We start from the raw sequence: 23,965 nt of genomic DNA, 5'->3' as shown, positions 1-23,965 counted from the left end.
GATCACTGAGGAGCCCGGCAGGCTGTTCCTCCAGCACTAAGAGAGACAGAGCTGTGAATGGTAGAGATCACTGAGGAGCCCGGCAGGCTGTTCCTCCAGCACTAAGAGAGACAGAGCTGTGAATGGTAGAGATCACTGAGGAGCCTGGCAGGCGGTTCCTCCAGCACTAAGCCAGCGTGTTTAACCCTTTGTGTTGCAGACACTCCCTGAGATCTGCTCCGAGCAGGATGAGATGGACTTCCTCATGGAGGCGCTAATCATGAGGTGAGGGGTCAGGGGTCACTCGCTCACACACTGCTTCACTCACTCACAGTCTTGCTCACATTCTCTCTGTCTCTCTCTCTCTCTCCCCCAGTAAGTTCAGTCACCAGAACATCGTGCACTGTGTGGGCGTGTCTCTGCAGACCCTGCCTCGCTTCATCTTACTGGAGCTCATGACAGGAGGGGACATGAAGAGCTTCCTGAGACAGAACCGCCCCAAATCTGTGAGTAACCTGCTGCTTGACCCTCCTCGCAGACAGCGGGGTGCCCCTCCACGTAATCCACATTCTTACAGTGTGCTGGGTCTCCTGTATTAACTGTGTGCTGGGTCTCCTGTATTCACTGTGTGCTGGGTCTCCTGTATTAACTGTGTGCTGGGTCTCCTGTATTTAACTGTGTGCTGGGTCTCCTGTATTAACTGTGTGCTGGGTCTCCTGTATTAACTGTGTGCTTGGTCTCCTGTATTAACTGTGTGCTGGGTCTCCTGTATTAACTGTGTGCTGGGTCTCCTGTATTAACTGTGTGCTGGGTCTCCTGTATTAACTGTGTGTGTGCTCCTCCTCAGAGCCACGCCTCCTCTCTCAGTATGCTGGAGCTCCTCCACATGGCCCGAGACATTGCCTGCGGCAGCAGGTACCTGGAGGAGAACCACTTCATTCACCGGTGAGAGAGGAGAGGAGAGATAGGGGAGAGCAGAGAGAGGAGAGAGAGAGAGAGGAGAGAGAGAGGAGAGGATGGGGAGGGGAGGGGAGGGGAGATAGGGGAGAGGAGGGGAGGGAAGAGGAGATAGGGGAGAGGAGGGGAGGGAGCAGTATTGCGACTCGTGTTTTTCAGGTGTAAGTATTGTGGAAGTGACTATAATCATGTTACTATTTACCTTAATCCATGTTTTTAATGAGACCTGAGTAAATTCAATCAAACGTATTTATTAAAGTATGCATTATTCGAAGATTAGCATTCGAAGATTAGCAGTTGTACAGATATACACAGTTATTGCAATGATACCTCTAGGTGCGGTATAATGGTCAGCTGGTTTAAATAAGGTTGCAAGAAATCGCTGCTCAAACTACCTGAAGTGGAGGCCATTCCTTCAGGGACAGCAGTGAAGGATGTCATTGTGAGTCTCCTGTATCTACCTTCCAAGTATATACTGCAGCTCCCAGATGTCATGCCGAGTCCTCTCGCTCTCACCCCTTTGTTCTGTTCACTCTGCCACGGACACAACCTTGAGAAAGCAGCTTTGGGCAGGCCGGTGGCTTGTTATTGTGACCCTTCATAACCCTTATTTCAATGCAATGAACCCCTGACAGGGATATCGCTGCGAGGAACTGTCTGCTCACCTGCTCCGGCTCCAGCAGGGTGGCTAAGATAGGAGACTTTGGGATGGCCCGAGACATATACAGGTAGAAAGCCTGCTCTTCCTTCCTTCCTTTCTTTCTTTCTTTCTTTCATTCTTGTTTTTCATTGAACTAGAGAGAGGTTTTTAAATTAACCTTTTCCCTCTCTCTTCCCTCCTCCCCCTCCTCTTCCTCACGCTCCCCTCCCCGCCTCTCTCCTCAGAGCCAGTTACTACCGGAAGGGGGGCCGCGCGATGCTGCCTGTGAAGTGGATGCCCCCTGAAGCGTTCCTGGAGGGGGTCTTCACCTCCAAAACAGACACCTGGTAAAAACTCGCTCTTCAGAAATCGCAGCCCCCCAGCGGGGAGAGTAAGGGACCAGGAAGCAGTGCTGTCAATAACAAGGACAGTCTGGAACCAGTTTAGTTTAGTCTAGCTTCATGAATAACAAGCCTTTCTTGTCTCTGTGTCTGCGTGTGTCTCTGTGTGTGTGTCTTTGTGTCTCTGTGCGTCTGTGTGTGCGTGTGTCTTTGTGTCTGTGTGTGTGTGTGTGTGCGGGTGTCTGCGTCCCGCAGGTCGTTTGGGGTGCTGCTGTGGGAGATCTTCTCTCTGGGATACATGCCGTACCCCTGCAAAACCAACCAGGAGGTGCTGGAGTTCGTGACCAGCGGGGGCAGGATGGACCCCCCTAAGAGCTGCCCTGGGCCAGTGTGAGTAACACACACACGCACACGCACACACACACGCACGCACGCACACACACTGACACGCGCACACACGCACGCACACCTGCCTTCTACTGTATCCAGGGGCAGTGTCCGGTGTGTAACGCTGTGTGTGTTTCAGATATCGCATCATGACGCAATGCTGGCAGCACTGTCCTGAGCACCGGCCCAACTTCACCACCATTCTGGAGAGGATCAGTTACTGCACTCAGGTGCTGTACCGGGAGCCCTGGCCTCGCATGTATTGTACTGAGAGTTCACTTTGCTTTTTACTAGGATTTTAGTATGTTTTAAATGAGCCTTTAGTACATTTTACAGCACTTTTACTGTGCTCTTGCAACACCTTTACTGTGCTTTCACTGTGTCCTGAACTCAGCACTGTAAACAAGCCCAGCAGAAAGGTAATCATATTCCAGAGGCTTTTCTTAGATGACAGGGCACCCCGTTTCTGAGCTGCATTGAATTCGCTCTTTCTTACAGTGTCGTCTGAAGAAGGCATTATCTGAAACATTTGTCTGCTAGAGTTTCTTACTGTTGTGTCCCCCCCACTCCCTCCAGGACCCCGATGTCATCAACACTCCTCTCCCGATGGAGTACGGGCCCCCCGTGGAGGAGGAGAGCAGCACCGTCATGCCACCTCAGGGATCAGGGGGCGGGACCCCGCTGCTGGTCACCTCGACCCTGACCCCTGAGCCTGACCTGTCACCTAGGAAACCACACCCCCAAGGAGCAGGCACAGGGGAGGGGCCTTCGAGAGAGGCGTGTCCCGGGACCTGGCTCCACCCAAGCCCCGCCCCCTTGACACCGCCAGGCCCCACCTCCTCCGGCAGCCAGAAGCTGAAGAACAAAACCAAGAACCTGTGGAACCCGACCTACGGGTCCTGGGTACTGGAGAGCCTGGGTAGAGGCAAGAGCTCCCAGCCCCCAGCCCCTGCCATCGCCTGCCCCCCTGCTCCTGCTCCGGCCCTGCCTACAGCGGCCCCACCACACCCCGAGAGAGAAGACTCGGGGTTCGACGGGAATGGCAGCTCCTCTCCCCCCAGCTCCCGGGGCTCCCCCTCTCCACTGCCCCCCGCCAGCCCCCCCCCCTCGTGCGGTGGGGTGGAACTGGTCAAGCTGCAGAGCTTCCCCTGCGGAAACGTCAACTACGCATACGACGAGGAGAGCCTGCCCTGCGCAGAGCCCAGTGCTAGTGCTGGAAGCTCTGGGGTCCCGTTCCCTCCTGCTGCCGCAGCCTCTGCCGGGGTCTCCAAAGCCCCGGCGCACCCCCGGTCCTGCCACAGCGAGGAGGGAGCCCACCTGCTCGGCAAACCAGAGAAACCCACCCGTGACCGGGACTCGGGATTCTCGCTGTCTGAGGACCTGAGCGTGACGCCCGTGTGAGAGAAGAGAGACTCTGCGACATGACAACCCAGCAGAGACACACACATACTGAGATCACAACCCAACAGAGACACACACACACACACACACACACACCGAGATCACAACCCAGCAGGGACACACACACACACACACACACACACACCGAGATCACAACCCAGCAGGGACACACACACACACACACACACATACACACACACACACACACACCGAGATCACAACCCAGCAGACACACACACACACACACACACACACACACATACACACACACACACACACGCCGAGATCACAACCCAGCAGGGACACACACACACACACACACACACACATACACACACACACACACACACACACACACACACCGAGATCACAACCCAGCAGGGACACACACACACACACACGCACGCACGCACTATTTCACCCACTGTGTTTAGGATCTGGCAGTCTATTATTATTATTATTATTATTATTATTATTATTATTATTATTATTATTTCTCGCTCTGGTAGGCTGGACTCTGACAAGTGTAAAACAAAAGTGTGACAGGGATTAGAAAAAGACAGCATTGCCATCTCCCTGAAATCTCTTACACTGATGCTTTTTACCATTCCATAAGTGTGCAGCCTTGTGGACCTGCCTGCTGCTGATCTCTGTTTAGAGGACTGCTCGTATAAACCCACAGCAGGTCTACTGTACTGCTACAGAGACAGAAGACACTGTACTGTACTGCTACAGAGACAGAAGACACTGTACTTTACTGCTACAGAGACAGAAGACACTGTACTGTACTGCTACAGAGACAGAAGACACTGTACTGTACTGCTACAGAGACAGAAGACACTGTACTGTACTGCTACAGAGACAGAAGTCACTGTACTGTACTGCTACAGAGGCAGAAGACACTGTACTGTACTGCTACAGAGACAGAAGACACTGTACTGTACTGCTACAGAGACAGAAGTCACTGTACTGTACTGCTACAGAGGCAGAAGACACTGGAACTCATTCTACACGGGTCATGTAAGCATCTGTTTCCTTAGCACTTCTAGATGTAGTTTAAAAAAAATGTAGATAGAAAAATCCTCAGGTGAAAAACTGGATTGAACCAACACAATGTATTTTTGTCAAGCTCTGTAAGATTGTACGGTACGTGATTTGTATTTTCTGGAAAGACTAACATGATGATTTGGAATGTGGGTGTAATAGATTGTCAATGCTGGATTTGTGAAACAGCTCCATCTTGTGGTACACCATGAATGCACATCCTCAATATTTGCAGTTTTTACAGATGCTGATTTTTTCCAACTGTAACAGAGCCCCCGACTCTCCCTCAATCTGTACCCCTCTATACTGTAACAGAGCCCCGACTCTCCCTCAATCTGTACCCCTCTATACTGTAACAGAGCCCCCGACTCTCCCTCAATCTGTACCCCTCTATACTGTAACAGAGCCCCGACTCTCCCTCAATCTGTACCCCTCTATACTGTAACAGAGCCCCCGACTCTCCCTCAATCTGTACCCCTCTATACTGTAACACATCCCCCAACTCTCCCTCAATCTGTACCCCTCTATACTGTAACAGAACCCCCAACTCTCCTTCAATCTGTACCCCTCTATACTGTAACAGAACCCCCAACTCCCCCTCAATCTGTACCCCTCTATACTGTAACAGAGCCCCCGACTCTCCTTCAATCTGTATCCCTAGAACCAGAGAGCTCTGGAATGTTAATCTTTGAATCAGCTGATTGCTATGAAATCGAGCTACCTTGATTCAAGGTCCACTCTATAAACTGTTAAATCTATATTGTGAGTATTTCAGATGCTTATGTTCTGTGTCAGTGAGATGCTGTATTTTGTTGTGCTTGTGACTCATGTTTACACTGAGTCACAAGCACACAAGCGCTGAGAGCAGCTCCGGTGTTTGGACCTCACACTGAACTGAGAGCAGCTCCGGTGTTTGGACCTCACTCACACTGAACTGAGAGCAGCTCCGGTGTTTGGACCTCACACTGAACTGAGAGCAGCTCCGGTGTTTGCACCTCACACTGAACTGAGAGCAGCTCCGGTGTTTGCACCTCACACTGAACTGAGAGCAGCTCCGGTGTTTGGACCTCACACTGAACTGAGAGCAGCTCCGGTGTTTGCACCTCACTCGCACTGAACTGAGAGCAGCTCCGGTGTTTGGACCTCACTCACACTGAACTGAGAGCAGCTCCGGTGTTTGGACCTCACTCACACTGAACTGAGAGCAGCTCCGGTGTTTGGACCTCACACTGAACGGAGAGCAGCTCCGGTGTTTGGACCTCACTCACACTGAACTGAGAGCAGCTCCGGTGTTTGGACCTCACTCACACTGAACTGAGAGCAGCTCCGGTGTTTGGACCTCACTCACACTGAACTGAGAGCAGCTGCGGTGTTTGGACCTCACTCACACTGAACGGAGAGCAGCTCCGGTGTTTGGACCTCACACTGAACTGAGAGCAGCTCCGGTGTTTGGACCTCACTCACACTGAACTGAGAGCAGCTCCGGTGTTTGGACCTCACTCACACTGAACTGAGAGCAGCTCCGGTGTTTGGACCTCACTCACACTGAACTGAGAGCAGCTCCGGTGTTTGGACCTCACTCACACTGAACTGAGAGCAGCTCCGGTGTTTGGACCTCACACTGACCTGAGAGCAGCTCCGGTGTTTGGACCTCACTCACACTGAACTGAGAGCAGCTCCGGTGTTTGGACTTCACTCAGACTGAGTTGAGAGCAGCTCCGGTGTTTGGACCTCACTCACACTGAACTGAGAGCAGCTCCAGTGTTTGGACCTCACACTGAACTGAGAGCAGCTCCGGTGTTTGCACCTCACTCACACTGAACTGAGAGCAGCTCCGGTGTTTGGACCTCACACTGAACTGAGAGCAGCTCCGGTGTTTGGACCTCACTCACACTGAACTGAGAGCAGCTCCGGTGTTTGGACCTCACTCACACTGAACTGAGAGCAGCTCCGGTGTTTGGACCTCACTCACACTGAACTGAGAGCAGCTCCGGTGTTTGGACCTCACACTGAACTGAGAGCAGCTCCGGTGTTTGGACCTCACTCACACTGAACGGAGAGCAGCTCCGGTGTTTGCACCTCACACTGAACGGAGAGCAGCTCCGGTGTTTGCACCTCACACTGAACGGAGAGCAGCTCCGGTGTTTGCACCTCACAAGCTCGTCTCCACAGTGGCATCCTTCCTCTTTCTATTGCCGTCTTTAAAGAGGCAATCGTTTAAATTGCTGGTACCTGGTGATCACATGGTCCAATCGCAGCTAGACCATTGGATCAAGACTGACCTCACAGCACAGGAAGTGATTGGAGAGCAGGGAGAAGCAGCTGCTTTTAATCTCTAGAACTATATTTGAAAAAAACATTTTTATTTTCATTAAAGAAAGCTTTATTTAATGCCACAATGGGCATTCTTTTAACCAAAATGGGATTACTGCTCGTAAGGAGTGGTTATTCAGAATCATCCCAAGTTTATTCTTTAAAAAACAAAGGTCTTGAATTTGGATTTTAAAGAAAGCTTAAAATCGTAAGAATAAACACTGGTTGCGTTATTTCATCAGGAATAAATCGTTGTATTTTGTTGAGGATAATAGGTGTGTGGCAGTGTGTTATAACGCTGTGCAAGTCCATCAAGGGGAATTGCACAGCGTCATAACCCTGTCATGGTTGCAGAACCATGACAGGGTTACTCTCTCATGCCTGTCACCTCTGCAGGGCTCTGGCTTCAAATCCAGTTCAGCTCCCCCCCCCCCCCCCTCCCCAATCCTCTTAGTGAACTTGTGTTGCAGAACCATGACAGGGTTACTCTCTCATGCCTGTCACCTCTGCAGGGCTCTGGCTTCAAATCCAGTTCAGCTCCCCCCTCCCTCCCCAATCCTCTTAGTGAACTTGTGTTGCAGAACCATGACAGGGTTACTCTCTCATGCCTGTCACCTCTGCAGGGCTCTGGCTTCAAATCCAGTTCAGCTCCCCCCTCCCTCCCCAATCCTCTTAGTGAACTTGTGTTGCAGAACCATGACAGGGTTACTCTCTCATGCCTGTCACCTCTGCAGGGCTCTGGCTTCAAATCCAGTTCAGGCCCATGATGCGAGGTGACAGGACTGGTGAAAGTGAGCACTTTGTTTATTCTCTTTTAAAGCTTGGTTAGCACCCCTTCCAGCCACTGGGGGCAGCACAGCCTCGCTCTGATGGCTTCAGTTTGCTTTATTTCACACTATCACTGCCAGGGGAGTTGATTCCCAGCACTTGAAGCCTTTACTGTAGCTTGTACACAGCTGCAGTATCTATTTATGTCAGCAGGGGGAAGCATTTCTAGTCAGTGTGTTAGTTTTTTTTGTTTGTTTGTTTGTTTTGGTATTGTTGTCAGCCAGCTGAGAAGATAGCTTTCTTTTTAAATGTTAAGAAATCTATTTTTTTAATACATGTGATTCATATAAAATGGTTCATAACAGCAATAATACCCGCCGCAGTGGGCATTCCTGCCAGATAAAGGAATGGGTTTGCACTGGATAGATGCATGCTCTGTAGTTGCAGCTGTTGTGTGATTCGGGGCGTTCCTTTTTTAAGCTCCTGTATTTTAATAACAAGGGTCCATTGGTGTTGCTTCCTCTCAGGGAGCCTGGGCACAGCCCATGTGTTTCTTTACCTGGAGTGAACCTGCAATGCCTGTTCAAACACGAGCCTGCATCTCAAAAACCAAGTGGCTTTCTGGAACAATTTCAAAAACAACAAACCTGCTTTGCTTCTGTATATCAGCTTACATCGAATATTCTGCTTGTCTCAGCGGAGTTGCGTTGTCTGTGGAAATATGCAAACATGTGATTTGCTTTCTTTATTTTACCTGAGATTCCCCTTATAAAAGCTTCCCACAGTAAAGGCAGAGCAAAGTGTAATGAAGCACAGTGAAAGCATGGGACAGCATAGGCAAGCATAGTAAAGAATAGCAAGGCATTTTAATAAACATGGCAAAGCAGTGCAAACTATGGTAACTGCACGATTCTAACCAGGGGAAAAGCAAGGGGAACATGCACAAATACTGTGGTCAACTTTTCTAAGAGTCACTCAGCATGAGTTAGCAAGCTTTGAAAACCTGCAACAAGAGTGATGCACTGAATTTAGAATCAAATCGTTTCCATTGCTTTAAAAATGCCTGAAACCAAGTGGCTGTTCCAGAGAGGGAGAGGGAGACCATGTGATGCTGGTGCATTGAGATTCTGCAGTGTTCTTAACAGGGTTTGGGATTCCCAATGAAAGTGAATAGCAGGGAGATCCTCTTGGTAAAGTGGGCACACCCATGCAGAACCTCCACAGTACAGACTGGGGGCTCATTGTTTTGCTGAGTCTTACCATGTCATATTTAGAGGTGTCCAAACTCTGCCCATCCAATGGGAGGAAAGGCCACAATGTTTCATCATTAATTAAACCACCAGCCTGTTTTTTTAATGCAGGATTTCAAACCTCACCCCCGCATCACAACGTCTAAGAAAACAAACAATATAACAGAAATGAAATGCTTTATCCTCTGCAATATGATGTTTATAAATAACTGTGTTCCTCTGGATTTGCACCAGGAATAAAAGAGAAGCGATCCGACCCCACGCGGGCTCTGGTGTGTTCAGTGCTTCAGGTGAATGGGCCTTGTGCCCAGTGAGGACATTGAGACTCATTATTCTTCAGGAGCAAACAGACATTGCATTGAGACTCATTATACTTCAGGAGCAAACAGACATTGCATTGAGACTCATTATACTTCAGGAGCAAACAGACCTTGCATTGAGACTCATTATACTTCAGGAGCAAACAGACCTTGCATTGACTCTCATTATACTACAGGAGCAAACAGACATTGCATTGACTCTCATTATACTTCAGGAGCAAACAGACATTGCATTGACTCTCATTATACTTCAGGAGCAAACAGACCTTGCATTGACTCTCATTATACTACAGGAGCAAACAGACCTTGCATTGACTCTCATTATACTTCAGGAGCAAACAGACATGGCATTGACTCTCATTATACTTCAGGAGCAAACAGCCATGGCATTGACTCTCATTATACTTCAGGAGCAAACAGCCATGGCATTGACTCTCATTATACTTCAGGAGCAAACAGACATTGCGCCACATCGAGTGAAAGGGAAACTAAACTAAAACTAAAACAATTTATTAAGAAGGAATTTTCAGAAGCAGATTATATTTATTTAAATAGCAAAATCTAAATGAGGACAATCCATTTTTTTTTTTTTTTTTTTTACTTAAAATGTCCAAATATAGCATTGCGAGGTAGACACACACACTGACACACACACACACACACACACACACACACACACACACACACACTGACATGCACACACACACACACACACACACTGACACACAACACAAGAAAAAATCCATAAATCACCTCTTGAATTTTATTGAAAAGTGTTGCTAGGTGAATTCCACAGCCTCAGCGTTACAAAGCTGATATGCACAGACATACAGTAAATGCATACAGTAGTGTTCTTATGTCTTGTGTCCATAAATACAGCAGTCCCTGTTATAAATAAACATGTCCACTTTATTTGTTCATTGCATCTCCCCTGTGCCACTCAGGACTAGTTTGAAAGAGTAGCCCAGTGAACAGCACGTGGTAAAAGAGAAGCTTGAGCCTCGGTCCGCTCCCAGTCGCTTTGCAGTGAAGCGGCTTGTTGGTGTGTCAGATTGCTGCCACTAGGTGTCACTATTGAGGCAGTGAAAGCTTGGTATGCTCTCTGATACAGCAGGAACGCAATGGGCAATCTGTCAATCAATTCTACAGGTATTAAATAGGTGTTACAAACAACAGTAACAGTAATAATAATAGTAATGATATTAATAGTACTAGTTTCATATTTTTCTGTTTTCTTTTCTGGAACACAGGGTAGTGTGTCCACGTAATGTTATTTCAAATGAGCACACATGATATTATTACGCATTAAAAAGAGTAAATAAAGAACATGTTTTAAAATTCAAATTCAAAATGAATAAAAAGGTCTCTCTGGTTGAAAGCAGTAACCTGGACTTAGTGTTCTAATCAGTAAACATTACCTACATGTTTTTAAAACAGCTTGTGTCTTCGACATTGCAACAAGGCAAAGGATACACTGCCTGCAGGCTCAGCGGGTTATAAAGCAGCGGGTACAGCATTGGTATTGGGGTTCCGTTTTTCATTACAGCATTGATGCTCTCTACTAAAGATCACTAAAACATGCTTCTGTCCACAAGGGCTTTTTGCATCATCAGTGTGAGTCTAAAGGTAAGAGCTGTGATTGGATTATCAGTCTCCCCTTCTACCCCTGTGTGTGTCCCTGCTAACCTGCTGAACCGCTGACCCTGGCTGACCCTGCTGACCCTGCCTCTGTGCTACAGGAACACGGCACACCTGCTGACCCTGCCTCTGTGCTACAGGAACACAGCACACCTGCTGACCTTGCTGACCCTGCCTCTGTGCTACAGGAACACGGCACACCTGCTGACCCTGCCTCTGTGCTACAGGAACACAGCACACCTGCTGACCCTGCCTCTGTGCTACAGGAACACGGCACACCTGCTGACCCTGCTGACCCTGCCTCTGTGCTACAGGAACACGGCACACCTGCTGACCCTGCTGACCCTGCCTCTGTGCTACAGGAACACGGCACACCTGCTGACCCTGCTGACCCTGCCTCTGTGCTACAGGAACACGGCACACCTGCTGACCCTGCTGACCCTGCCTCTGTGCTACAGGAACACGGCACACCTGCTTACTCACGCTCCTTTATAACAGGTTAAGGGTCACTACAATAATTCCGCTAGCTAAAATCCTTTTCAGTCACATTTGTGTAAACTGGAAGTGGCGGGAAGTGTTCTCAGTCAAGCGTCTCAAACCCAGATCTCAGGAGGTAAGCAGTGCCAGCGTGGGCTGGAAGTGTTCTCAGTCAAGCGTCTCAAACCCAGATCTCAGGAGGTAAGCAGTGCCAGCGTGGGCTGGAAGTGTTCTCAGTCAAGCGTCTCAAACCCAGATCTCAGGAGGTAAGCAGTGCCAGCGTGGGCTGGAAGTGTTCTCAGTCAAGCGTCTCAAACCCAGGTCTCAGGAGGTAAGCAGTGCCAGCGTGGGCTGGAAGTGTTCTCAGTCAAGCGTCTCAAACCCAGATCTCAGGAGGTAAGCAGTGCCAGCGTGGGCTGGAAGTGTTCTCAGTCAAGCGTCTCAAACCCAGATCTCAGGAGGTAAGCAGCGCCAGCGTGGGCTGGAAGGGGCTGGAAGTGTTCTCAGTCAAGTGTCTCTCTCAGAGTTTTTAACAATAAAATAAAGTACAATAATAGTTTGAGCTGACTGCCTGCGGTCCGGCCAGTCCTAGTTGTGTGTGTGTGTGTGTGTGTCACTGGTTAATGCCTGTGTGTGTGTGTGTGTGTGTGTGTGTGTCACTGGTTAATGACTGTGTGTGTGTGTGTGTGTGTGTGTCACTGGTTAATGACTGTGTGTGTGTGTGTGTGTGTGTGTGTGTGTCACTGGTTAATGCCTGTGTGTGTGTGTGTGTGTGTGTGTGTGTCACTGGTTAATGACTGTGTGTGTGTGTGTGTCACTGGTTAATGCCTGTGTGTGTTGCTCAGTCCTGGTTGATGGTCAGTCCTAGTGTACGGTCAGCCCTACTGTATGGTCAGTTCTAGTATATGGTCAGTCTTCGTTGATGGTCAGTCCTGGTTATCCCGTCTGCTCTGGTGAGTCCTGGTTGTCCACTGTCTTCTCTGGTAGGTCCCTGGCGATGTTGCTGACCAACCTCACCATGTTGTCCAGCCCCCACAGGTAGCCGTCCTCGCGGTTTCCCTCGCACCACTCTGCCCGGTGGGTCAGGGTCTGCCCCTCGGACAGGGGGGTGGTCTTTCCAAAGTCAATGAGCCACACATTGGCCAGCTCATTGTGGTCATGAATGAAGAGCAGTGAGCTCCCGATCACCTGCAGAGAGGAGAGGAGGAGGGGTGAATGCGCTGGAACCACAGCAGTGTAGTGATTAGAGGAGAGGTGGAGCAGCAGTGTGCTGGAACCACAGCAGTGTAGTGATTAGAGGAGGAGGGGTGAATGCGCTGGAACCACAGCAGTGTAGTGATTAGAGGAGAGGAGGAGGAGCAGTGCGCTGGAACCACAGCAGTGTAGTGATTAGAGGAGGAGGGGTGAATGCGCTGGAACCACAGCAGTGTAGTGATTAGAGGAGGAGGGGTGAATGCGCTGGAACCACAGCAGTGTAGTGATTAGAGGAGAGGAGGAAGGGGAATGCGCTGGAACCACAGCAGTGTAGTGATTAGAGGAGGAGGGGTGAATGCGCTGGAACCACAGCAGTGTAGTGATTAGAGGAGAGGAGGAGGAGCAGTGCGCTGGAACCACAGCAGTGTAGTGATTAGAGGAGGAGGGGTGAATGCGCTGGAACCACAGCAGTGTAGTGATTAGAGGAGGAGGGGTGAATGCGCTGGAACCACAGCAGTGTAGTGATTAGAGGAGAGGAGGAGGAGCAGTGCGCTGGAACCACAGCAGTGTAGTGATTAGAGGAGGAGGGGTGAATGCGCTGGAACCACAGCAGTGTAGTGATTAGAGGAGGAGGGGTGAATGCGCTGGAACCACAGCAGTGTAGTGATTAGAGGAGAGGAGGAGGAGGAGTGCGCTGGAACCACAGCAGTGTAGTGATTAGAGGAGAGGAGGAAGAGGAGTGCACTGGAACCACAGCAGTGTAGTGATTAGAGGAGGGGGAGTGCACTGGAACCACAGCAGTGTAGTGGTTAGCTCTGCTGCATGTCTGCTGGTAACTAATCCCTGGAATATGTGAGTCTCACCTCGTGACTCTTGAAGAATTCGGAGGACTCCAGCACTCTCCTGATCTCTTCCAGCTTAGCCAGGTAGGTTTCCTGTGGGAAGCAAAAACATTTCTGTCAGTCCCAGCAGTCCTCAATGTGCACACAGACCCTCACAGGATCTCAGTCTCAACCCAGAAGAGCAGCTTCCCCCTTTACCCTCTGCTGAGCTCCAGCAGCAGTGCCCACACTCCCCCCTCACCATGATCCTCTTGTTCCCCTCCACGAAGTCCCTGAAGACCAGCGTCACTTGCTCCTGGGTCTTGGTCCTCTTGAAGTCTGTGCTGCAGGTCCCGTCCGCTTTCTGAAGAGAAACACACAGCATGAGAGAGAGCGGGGAGCGAAGGAGGAGAGGAGATCCGATAAGGTGTCTCTGATAATGAGGGAGAGATGGGTATGCAGTGCGGGTGTCTCTGATAATGAGGGAGGGATGGGTATGCAGTGCGGGTGTCTCTGATAATGAGGGAGGGATGGGTATGCAGTGCGGGTGTCTCTGATAATGAGGGAGGGGTGGGTATGCAGTGCGGGTGTCTCTGATAATGAGGGAGGGGTGGGTATGCAGTGTGGGTGTCTCTGATAATGAGGGAGGGGTGGGTATGCAGTGCGGGTGTCTCTGATAATGAGGGAGGGGTGGGTATGCAGTGCGGGTGTCTCTGATAATGAGGGAGGGGTGGGTATGCAGTGCGGGTGTCTCTGATAATGAGGGAGGGGTGGGAGCCAGACCTTGATGCCCTCGATCCGGAAGCCCAGGGAGTGTGTGGAGCTCATGGATTCTCTCCACTGCATGTACCGGGGCTTGGTGACTGCCTTCTGGGCATGCTCCTCTGGAGTGGGGGCCTCTGCCTCCACCTCCACCATCTTGTTGTACATGTCCTTGCGCAGCTTGGGGCTCTTGCGAGCACGGGCTAGCTCCTCCTCGAGGTACGTCCTGCAGGGGAAGAGAGAGGAGAGAGAGAGGAAGACAGGGGAGAGGAGAGAGGAAGGGGAAGAGAGAATATAAAATGTTGAGAATGCATCGTCCCGCTTCTTCTTGTTGTCTCTTTATTTTCTTTCTTCTGTAATAAAGAGACGTTTTGAATTTGAATTTTGAATTTGAATGCGAAAGAGAGGAAGAGGTAGACAGGGAGGGGACATGGTCTAGTTAGTACACAAATCTCCCAATGAATTTGGTTGCTGTATTACTGTATTAGCCACAGGTGGTGATGGAGGAATGAGTCAAGGCAGGGTCTCTGGGACCAGTTGAAGGATGTCATGACATTGAGTACACCGATATCACAATGTATTGGGGGTGGGCTCTGCATTCACACCCCACTCTCGTACTCAGATCCCTGCCTGTATTCAAGCACAACACTGTGTGTAGATGTAGTGCAACAGACCATAAAACAACACGAGCAGAGCAGCTCACAGCAACCCTGTGGTCCTGTCACTGCTCCCTGCTGACTGTGTGTGTCCAGGAGAACCCTGTGGTCCTGTCACTGCTCCCTGCTGACTGTGTGTGTCCATTAGAACCCAGAGTCTGCTGTGTGGGCCCTCTTTGTATTCTAGTGAGGACTTATATAGAAAGCGCATGACGCACAAAATGTGGACAACAGAGACACTCCTCACTTAGACTTTGCTCTTTAAGAAAAAACTAAGAGTTATGACTCATAAGTTGATTAAATATAATAAAATGTTTTTTTTGACAGTGTGTGTGTTTGTCAGTCAGTCACTCTCTCTCGCTCTCTCTCTCTCTCTCGCTCTCTCTCTTTCTCTCTCGCTCTCTCCACAGGAAGTGTGTGGTTGAACGGTAAGAAAATTAAAACAAAATCTCTCTGCAGTGTGTCACCCCGCCCTCGAGCAGGAACCAATCTGAGAGGACAGGTGTGTGAGCCGGACACACACACACCCACTGACACACACACCCACTGACACACAAACACTGACACATACACACTGACACACACACACTGACACACACACACTGACACATAAACACACTGACTGACACACACACACACTGACACACACACTGACACATAAACACACTGACTGACACATACACACTGACACACACACACTGACACACACACACTGACACACACACACTGACACATAAACACACTGACTGACACACACACACACACTGACACACACACTGACACATAAACACACTGACTGACACACACACACACTGACACACACACTGACACACACTGACACACACACTGACACACACACACTGACACATAAACACACTGACTGACACACACACACTGACACACACACACACACACACACACACACATTGACACACTGACACACACACACACACACACACACACACACACACTCTCCTCTCCCCTCTCCCCTCCCTCTCACCTCACTCCGATCTTGCAGTCCATGACGCAGGGTCCGTTGAACCCCCCCAGCAGGTCAGTGAGCTGCAGGTAGGGCTCCCCCTCTCTCTCCACCATCCCGTGGTAGGCCGGGACGAAGGAGTACAGCACGTCCCCCATCAGCCGCTCAAAGCACCTCTTCTCATTCTCACTGAACTTCTTCAGCACCGTGCCCTCCTCGCCGGCCTTGAAGTTTCCTGAAGAGAGAGAGAGGGAGACGGGTCTGACCCTGCTGCTGCTGCTCTCTGAGACCTGAGCACATCACGATCCAAGGAGAAGAAGAACAAGAACAAGAAGAGGAGGAAGAGGAGGAAGACGAAGAAGAAGAAGAAGAAGAAGAAGAAGAAGAAGAAGAAGACAAGGAAGAAGAAGAAGAGGAGGAAGAAGTTGCTGTTGAAGTTGAAGTTGAAGTTCTGACCAGACCTGACCTGGCTGATCAGCTTTCTGTGATCTGACCCAAGTACTGCACAGATACCAGGCCTGACTCTGCTGCTGTTCAGCCGTCCTGAGATCCGAACAGATCCCATTTCAAGAACAAGAAGAAGATGAAGTCCTGGCCAGGCTCGGCCCTGCGACTGCTGCTGCTGATCTTTGTGAGATCTGAGCAGATCACAATCCAAGGGGAAGTGTTCACAATCCTCGCTTTCAAAGATGGTACTCCTCCCCCACCACCCTAGTCTCTCCAGAGAAGGCACCCCCCCCTCCCCGCCCCGCTTCCTGCCGCACTCCCCGCCCCGCTCCCTGCCCCCCTCCCCGCCCCGCTCCCTGCCCCCCTCCCCGCCCCGCTTCCTGCCGCACTCCCCGCCCCGCTCCCTGCCCCCCTCCCCGCCCCGCTCCCTGCCCCCCTCCCCGCCCCCCTCCCCGCCCCGCTCCCTGCCCCCCTCCTCGTCCCGCTCCCGCTCCCGCTCCCTCCTAAGCTCCTACCTTTGTGTCCGGCGAGCTGGATCCAGGAGTAGCGCTTCCTCTGCGACACGATGAAGGGCCAGTGAACGATGGTCTTGAGCTTCCTCCAGGGCCTGTTCTGAGGGGCAGGCAGAGAGGGGTGAGTGCCATTGAAATACAATGTTTCCATGAAGACTGGCAGCCAAGTATGTTACTCCAATTGTGGTATGTTCTGAACGACATAAAAATAATAATCAAACTCCTAATTGCAATGGGATTTCAGTGGGATGAATCTCTATGTGTTCTGTAAGAACGAACACACAGGAAGGGATAAACCAATGCACCCGGGAATAGGGGTCTTAACAGTGTAGAGTTTAAATGTTTAAATGGTAGGCAGTGGTTAGGGTTAGGGTCAGGGTTCTTTCTGAGCAGCCTCAGACCCACAGGGAAGCGAGCAGTCCAGTAGCGCTCTCCACTTCCCCATATCAATGTCACTTTCGTCTTTCAGAAGTCAGAAAGATAAGGGAAATAAGAAAATGTTACCATGTGACCGGCCCCTGAAAAAAACTTCTGCTCAGGGTCCTGAACTGTAAAATTCCTTTAAAGCATGTATGTATGTATTTATTTATTGCGTGCTGTACCCTGCTCCCCCGTGCTGTAACCTGCTCCCCCGTGCTGTATCCTGCTCTCCCGTGCTGTACCCTGCTCCCCCGTGCTGTACTGCTCCCCCGTGCTGTACCCTGCTCCCTCGTGCTGTACCCTGCTCCCCCGTGCTGTACCCTGCTGCCCCGTGCTGTACCCTGCTCCCTCGTGCTGTACCCTGCTCCCCCGTGCTGTACCCTGCTCCCCCGTGCTGTACCCTGCTCCCCCGTGCTGTACCCTGCTCCCCCGTGCTGTACTGCTCCCCCGTGCTGTACCCTGCTCCCTCGTGCTGTACCCTGCTCCCTCGTGCTGTACCCTGCTCCCCCGTGCTGTACCCTGCTCCCCCGTGCTGTACCCTGCTCCCCCGTGCTGTACCCTGCTCCCCCGTGCTGTACTGCTCCCCCGTGCTGTACCCTGCTCCCCCGTGCTGTACCCTGCTGCCCCGTGCTGTACCCTGCTCTCCCGTGCTGTACCCTGCTGCCCCGTGCTGTACCCTGCTCCCCTGTGCTGTACCCTGCTCCCCCGTGCTGTACCCTGCTCTCCCGTGCTGTACCCTGCTCCCCCGTGCTGTACCCTGCTCCCCCGTGCTGTACCCTGCTCCCCTGTGCTGTACCCTGCTCCCCCGTGCTGTACCCTGCTCTCCCGTGCTGTACCCTGCTGCCCCGTGCTGTACCCTGCTCCCCTGTGCTGTACCCTGCTCCCCCGTGCTGTACCCTGCTCTCCCGTGCTGTACCCTGCTGCCCCGTGCTGTACTCTGCTCCCTCGTGCTGTACCCTGCTCCCCCGTGCTGTACCCTGCTCCCCCGTGCTGTACTCTGCTCCCCTGTGCTGTACTGCTCCCCCGTACGGTACCCTGCTCCCCTGTGCTGTACTGCTCCCCCGTGCGGTACCCTGCTCCCCTGTGCTGTATCCTGCTCCCTCGTGCTGTACCCTGCTCCCTGTGCTGTATCCTGCTCTCCCGTGCTGTACCCTGCTGCCCCGTGCTGTATCCTGCTCCCTCGTGCTGTACCCTGCTCTCCTGTGCTGTACCCTGCTCCCCCGTGCTGTACCCTGCTCCCCTGTGCTGTACTGCTCCCCCGTGCTGTACCCTGCTGCCCTGTGCTGTACCCTGCTCCCCTGTGCTGTACTGCTCCCCCGTGCGGTACCCTGCTCCCCTGTGCTGTACTGCTCCCCCGTGCGGTACCCTGCTCCCCTGTGCTCTCCTCCCCTCCTCTCTCTGGCTCAGTGAATCACTGTGCTTGTTCATTTAATTCCAAGACGTCTCAAATGGAAAAGCAAACAGCGGTATCGATTTACGATCTGGGTGGAGTGTTTGCTGAACTTTATTGGAGAGGAAAATAAAATATTACACAGCGCTTTGGACAACACACTGCACAGTACTCAAGCTCAGTGTTTGATCAGAGAGTTTTCATTTGACTTGACAGCAAAGCCTCGTGTCAAACCGAGTGCAAATGAATGACTCTGATTTTAAAGTGTATGCAGACATGCTTGGGAAATTAAAGTAAACCATTTTCAAAACATTGTAAAACAGATGATCATTCCAGGGGGACGGAGACACACGGTGTCATTTCAGGGGGACGGAGACACACGGTGTCATTCCAGGAGGACGGAGACACACAGTCTCATTCTGCTTTAACTCTAATAATCCCACCCTTTTTATGTGCTTTATTACTCTGGGCTGTGCTTTTATTATGGCACTGCACACACACAATAAGGAGCAGTCAATAGGAAACTCTGTTATCACACAAGGAGTGCTGTTTGCTTCTGGATTAACCTTTCTTAGGAGCTGTGTTTGTATTGCCTGCAGCACTGCATTTATAACAAGAGAGAGAGAGAGCACTGCATTTATAACAAGAGAGAGAGAGAGCACTGTATTTATAACAAGAGAGAGAGAGCACTGCATTTATAACAAGACAGAGAGAGAGCACTGTATTTATAACAAGAGAGAGAGAGAGCACTGCATTTATAACAAGAGAGAGAGAGCACTGTATTTATAACAAGAGAGAGAGAGAGCACTGCATTTATAACGAGAGAGAGAGAGAGCACTGTATTTATAACAAGAGAGAGAGCACTGTATTTATAACAAGAGAGAGAGAGAGCCCTGTATTTATAACAAGAGAGAGAGAGCACTGTATTTATAACAAGAGAGAGAGAGCACTGTATTTATAACAAGAGAGAGAGCACTGTATTTATAACAAGAGAGAGAGAGAACCCTGTATTTATAACAAGAGAGAGAGAGAACCCTGTATTTATAACAAGAGAGAGAGAGCACTGTATTTATAACAAGAGAGAGAGAGCACTGTATTTATAACAAGAGAGAGAGCACTGTATTTATAACAAGAGAGAGAGAGAGCCCTGTATTTATAACAAGAGAGAGAGAGCACTGTATTTATAACAAGAGAGAGAGAGCACTGTATTTATAACAAGAGAGAGAGCACTGTATTTATAACAAGAGAGAGAGAGAACCCTGTATTTATAACAAGAGAGAGAGAACCCTGTATTTATAACAAGAGAGAGAGCCCTGTATTTATAACAAGAGAGAGAGCACTGTATTTATAACAAGAGAGAGAGAGCCCTGTATTTATAACAAGACAGAGAGAGAGAGCACTGTATTTATAACAAGAGAGAGAGAGCCCTGTATTTATAACAAGACAGAGAGAGAGAGCACTGTATTTATAACGAGAGAGACCTGTATTTATAACAAGAGAGAGCACTGTATTTATAACGAGAGAGCACTGTATTTATAACGAGAGAGAGAGCACTGTATTTATAACAAGACAGAGAGAGAGAGCACTGTATTTATAACGAGAGAGACCTGTATTTATAACAAGAGAGAGAGAGCCCTGTATTTATAACAAGACAGAGAGAGAGCACTGTATTTATAACAAGAGAGAGAGCACTGTATTTATAACAAGAGAGAGAGAGCCCTGTATTTATAACAAGAGAGAGAGAGCCCTGTATTTATAACAAGAGAGAGAGAGCACTGTATTTATAACAAGAGAGAGAGCACTGTATTTATAACAAGAGAGAGAGAGCACTGTATTTATAACGAGAGAGAGAGAACCCTGTATTTATAACGAGAGAGAGAGCACTGTATTTATAACAAGAGAGAGAGAGAACCCTGTATTTGCTTTTCAAGTGTGTGTGCCGGGGGCCTGCAACCCAACAGCATTCAGCCTTTCTTAAAACAAATATCAAAATGAACACACTCCCCTTCCTGCATCCTAATAATAGCGTGCACACAGGAAGCATGAGAAACAGATGCTTGTTTTTAATTTTATATAAAACGTAGCACTGTGTTCATGAGTAACAGGTGCCCTCAATACCAACTCTAGAGTACCTCTCCAAAGAGACAGAGAGGGAGAGACAGGGGGAGGGAGAGGGAGAGGGACAGAGAAGGAGAGGGACAGAGAGGGAGAGAGAGGGAGACAGAGGGAGAGGGACAGAGGGAGAGAGAGGGAGACGGAGAGGTAGAGAGAGGGATGGAGAGAGGGAGAGAGGGAGAGAGAGGGATGGAGAGAGGGAGAGAGAGGTAGAGAGAGGGAGACAGAGAGGGAGAGGGATGGAGATGGACAATGGTTTTTGTGTTTGTTATGTTCTGTAATTGTATTTCTGTTTTATTATTTCTGTTTTGTATTATAAAAGCTTTGGCAATACCTGAGCGCTCTCGTCATGCCAATAAAGCATTTTTTGAATTTGAATTTGAATTTGAAATTTGAGAGAGAGGGATGGAGAGAGGGAGACAGAGAGAGAGAGGGAGAGAGGGAGACAGAGAGAGGGATGGAGAGAGGGAGACAGAGAGACAGAGAGAAAGAGGGAGAAAGACAGAGCGGGGGAGAGAGAGACAGAGCGGGAGAGAGTGAGACAGAGACACAGAGAGAGGGAGACAGAGACACAGAGAGAGGGAGACAGAGACACAGCTCAGTGTGTGAGTCTGGCTTGAGATTCCACTGCAGCTCAGTGTGTGAGTCTGGTTTGAGATTCCACTGCAGCTCAGTGTGTGAGTCTGGTTTGAGATTCCACTGCAGCTCAGTGTGTGAGTCTGGTTTGAGATTCCACTGCAGCTCAGTGTGTGAGTCTGGTTTGAGATTCCACTGCAGCTCAGTGTGTGAGTCTGGCTTGAGATTCCACTGCAGCTCAGAGTGTGAGTCTGGCTTGAGATTCCACTGCAGCTTAGTGTGTGAGTCTGGTTTGAGATTCCACTGCAGCTCAGTGTGTGAGTCTGGTTTGAGATTCCACTGCAGCTCAGTGTGTGAGTCTGGTTTGAGATTCCACTGCAGCTCAGTGTGTGAGTCTGGTTTGAGATTCCACTGCAGCTCAGTGTGTGAGTCTGGTTTGAGATTCCACTGCAGCTCAGTGTGTGAGTCTGGTTTGAGATTCCACTGCAGCTCAGTGTGTGAGTCTGGTTTGAGATTCCACTGCAGCTCAGTGTGTGAGTCTGGTTTGAGATTCCACTGCAGCTCAGTGTGTGAGTCTGGCTTGAGATTCCACTGCAGCTTAGTGTGTGAGTCTGGTTTGAGATTCCACTGCAGCTCAGTGTGTGAGTCTGGTTTGAGATTCCACTGCAGCTCAGTGTGTGAGTCTGGTTTGAGATTCCACTGCAGATCAGTGTGTGAGTCTGGTTTGAGATTCCACTGCAGCTCAGTGTGTGAGTCTGGTTTGAGATTCCACTGCAGCTCAGTGTGTGAGTCTGGTTTGAGATTCCACTGCAGCTCAGTGTGTGAGTCTGGTTTGAGATTCCACTGCAGCTCAGTGTGTGAGTCTGGTTTGAGATTCCACTGCAGCTCAGTGTGTGAGTCTGGTTTGAGATTCCACTGCAGCTCAGTGTGTGAGTCTGGTTTGAGATTCCACTGCAGCTCAGTGTGTGAGTCTGGTTTGAGATTCCACTGCAGCTCAGTGTGTGAGTCTGGTTTGAGATTCCACTGCAGATCAGTGTGTGAGTCTGGTTTGAGATTCCACTGCAGCTCAGTGTGTGAGTCTGGTTTGAGATTCCACTGCAGCTCAGTGTGTGAGTCTGGTTTGAGATTCCACTGCAGCTCAGTGTGTGAGTCTGGCTTGGGGTTCCACTGCAGTTCTATCTGCTTGTGTTTTCCCAGGACAGCCCCAAGGCTGTGGTGTGAGATTAGGTAAGCATGCAAATGGGTGCAGAGCCCTGGGACTGCAGAGCAATGCTAGGCATGGAAACAGCAGGTGCACCTGTGAGGGTTACATTTCCATACTGCACAGAATTTGTTTAGGTGGCTGGCTACCTGATCTGCTTGAACTGAGTCTCCAGGGTCATGCCTCATCAAGTGGACCGGACGAGCACCGATGGGCAGAATGGCCTCCTCTCCTACCATGTTCTTATGCTCTCTCCATTAGTGGTTGATGATGATACCTATAAAGAAACGTCTGACTGCAGAACCCCCCCACATTGTGTGTGTCCTGGACTGGCCTCAATAGAGAGTTTCCACTGTCTTTAATATTAAGACAAACAGCCAATCTGAATACACACAAACCAGACTGAGCCAGCACCGCGCTCCTCTCCCTGCCCCTTTAGGTCATGCCTGACCTGTAGGAAAATGATGTGACATCTGCAAAGCTGCGGATCTAGAACACAAACATAAATCCATATCTATCGAGCTGTTTGTGCTGTTTTAAATGGAATTATTGATTTGCAACATATGTGTAACTGTTAAACCAATGCATGTTAAATAGACAGCAGCTTGGTTATGCTGTAGTCTATGTGTCCTGTATGGACACGGGGGGTTCCTGTAGTCTATGTGTCCTGTATAGACACGGGGGGTTCCAGTAGTTTATGTGTATTGTGTGGACAAGGGGGTAATTGATCAATCAGACCCTCCTGCTAAATGAGCTCTGAACTGATGGCACTTCTCCTCACAGCATGAGTGAGACTCTCCTGCCAGTCTGTAGGGCTCCTCTCAGGAGGAGATGCTCATGCAGCTATAAGGGAGGCAGAGTTAACTGAGCAGGTTCTGATTGTTCAGGCTCCTGGCACCAGACCATTTCAATAATATACTGCATCTGAGCGGCGCTCTCAACCCTACAACTGGGTGCCACTTTTCTTTGTTTTGCAGAGGGATGCTTCGTACAAACCCAAGCCTTTAACATTGTGACACTTGAAGAGCGAGGCTTGTGCCAATCTGCTTGTAATACCAGGAGGGAATCATCTGTTTCCTCTGCAGCACACATGGCTGGCAAACAGGTGGTGATATGTAAATGCACTCACTTTCCAGAAACCACAAGCAATTGAGCTGTATGAGGGGCTATTTAGTGCTCTCACACGCTGTGTTTGAGCTTAGCAAAAAGCCATAACTTCAATCAAATGAGCTTGGCACCAATACAAGCCAGCTTTCAAAGTCCAAGGATTGATTTCTTTCGTACAGAATATCTCTTTTAATTGCCCAGCCCAGGATGCATTATCTGATCGCCTGCCACTCAAGGTATCCTGAAGGCAGCTCATTTGCATTCCCGGGT

At 49.9% G+C, this 23,965-nt stretch overlaps 2 protein-coding genes across 3 annotated transcripts in view; one reads left to right on the top strand and one right to left on the bottom strand.

Annotated features, from left to right (window-relative positions):
• The window catches only part of LOC117422561 (tyrosine-protein kinase receptor), a 38,029-nt gene extending 33,105 nt beyond the window's left edge, over positions 1–4,924 (top strand). Inside the window, exons 22-29 of the mRNA XM_058992039.1 lie at positions 200–264; positions 356–485; positions 827–924; positions 1,572–1,664; positions 1,822–1,923; positions 2,173–2,307; positions 2,444–2,534; positions 2,881–4,924. Coding sequence (XP_058848022.1) covers positions 200–264; positions 356–485; positions 827–924; positions 1,572–1,664; positions 1,822–1,923; positions 2,173–2,307; positions 2,444–2,534; positions 2,881–3,705 — 1,539 coding nt within the window. The 3' untranslated portion in view covers positions 3,706–4,924. The remainder of the gene's footprint in view (positions 1–199; positions 265–355; positions 486–826; positions 925–1,571; positions 1,665–1,821; positions 1,924–2,172; positions 2,308–2,443; positions 2,535–2,880) is intronic.
• Positions 4,925–10,140: 5,216 nt separating this feature from the next.
• The window catches only part of LOC117422549 (inositol-trisphosphate 3-kinase A), a 16,514-nt gene continuing 2,689 nt past the window's right edge, over positions 10,141–23,965 (bottom strand). The window contains exons 2-8 of one of the 2 annotated variants that reach the window (XR_009307720.1): positions 16,890–16,986; positions 15,949–16,162; positions 14,314–14,518; positions 13,793–13,894; positions 13,573–13,644; positions 11,279–12,703; positions 10,141–11,248 (exon numbers count right to left, since the gene is read on the bottom strand). Coding sequence is in view for 1 of the 2 variants with exons in the window: in XM_058992040.1 (XP_058848023.1) it covers positions 12,452–12,703; positions 13,573–13,644; positions 13,793–13,894; positions 14,314–14,518; positions 15,949–16,162; positions 16,890–16,986 (942 nt within the window). In the remaining variant the exon portion in view is untranslated. Of the gene's footprint in view, positions 12,704–13,572; positions 13,645–13,792; positions 13,895–14,313; positions 14,519–15,948; positions 16,163–16,889; positions 16,987–23,965 lie in introns of both variants that reach the window. The other variant, XM_058992040.1, reaches the window with a different exon arrangement.

The sequence above is a fragment of the Acipenser ruthenus genome, chromosome 18 (genome assembly GCF_902713425.1).
Source record: "Acipenser ruthenus chromosome 18, fAciRut3.2 maternal haplotype, whole genome shotgun sequence".
Lineage (NCBI taxonomy): Eukaryota > Metazoa > Chordata > Actinopteri > Acipenseriformes > Acipenseridae > Acipenser > Acipenser ruthenus.
This window is presented reverse-complemented; position numbering and strand designations above follow the sequence as displayed.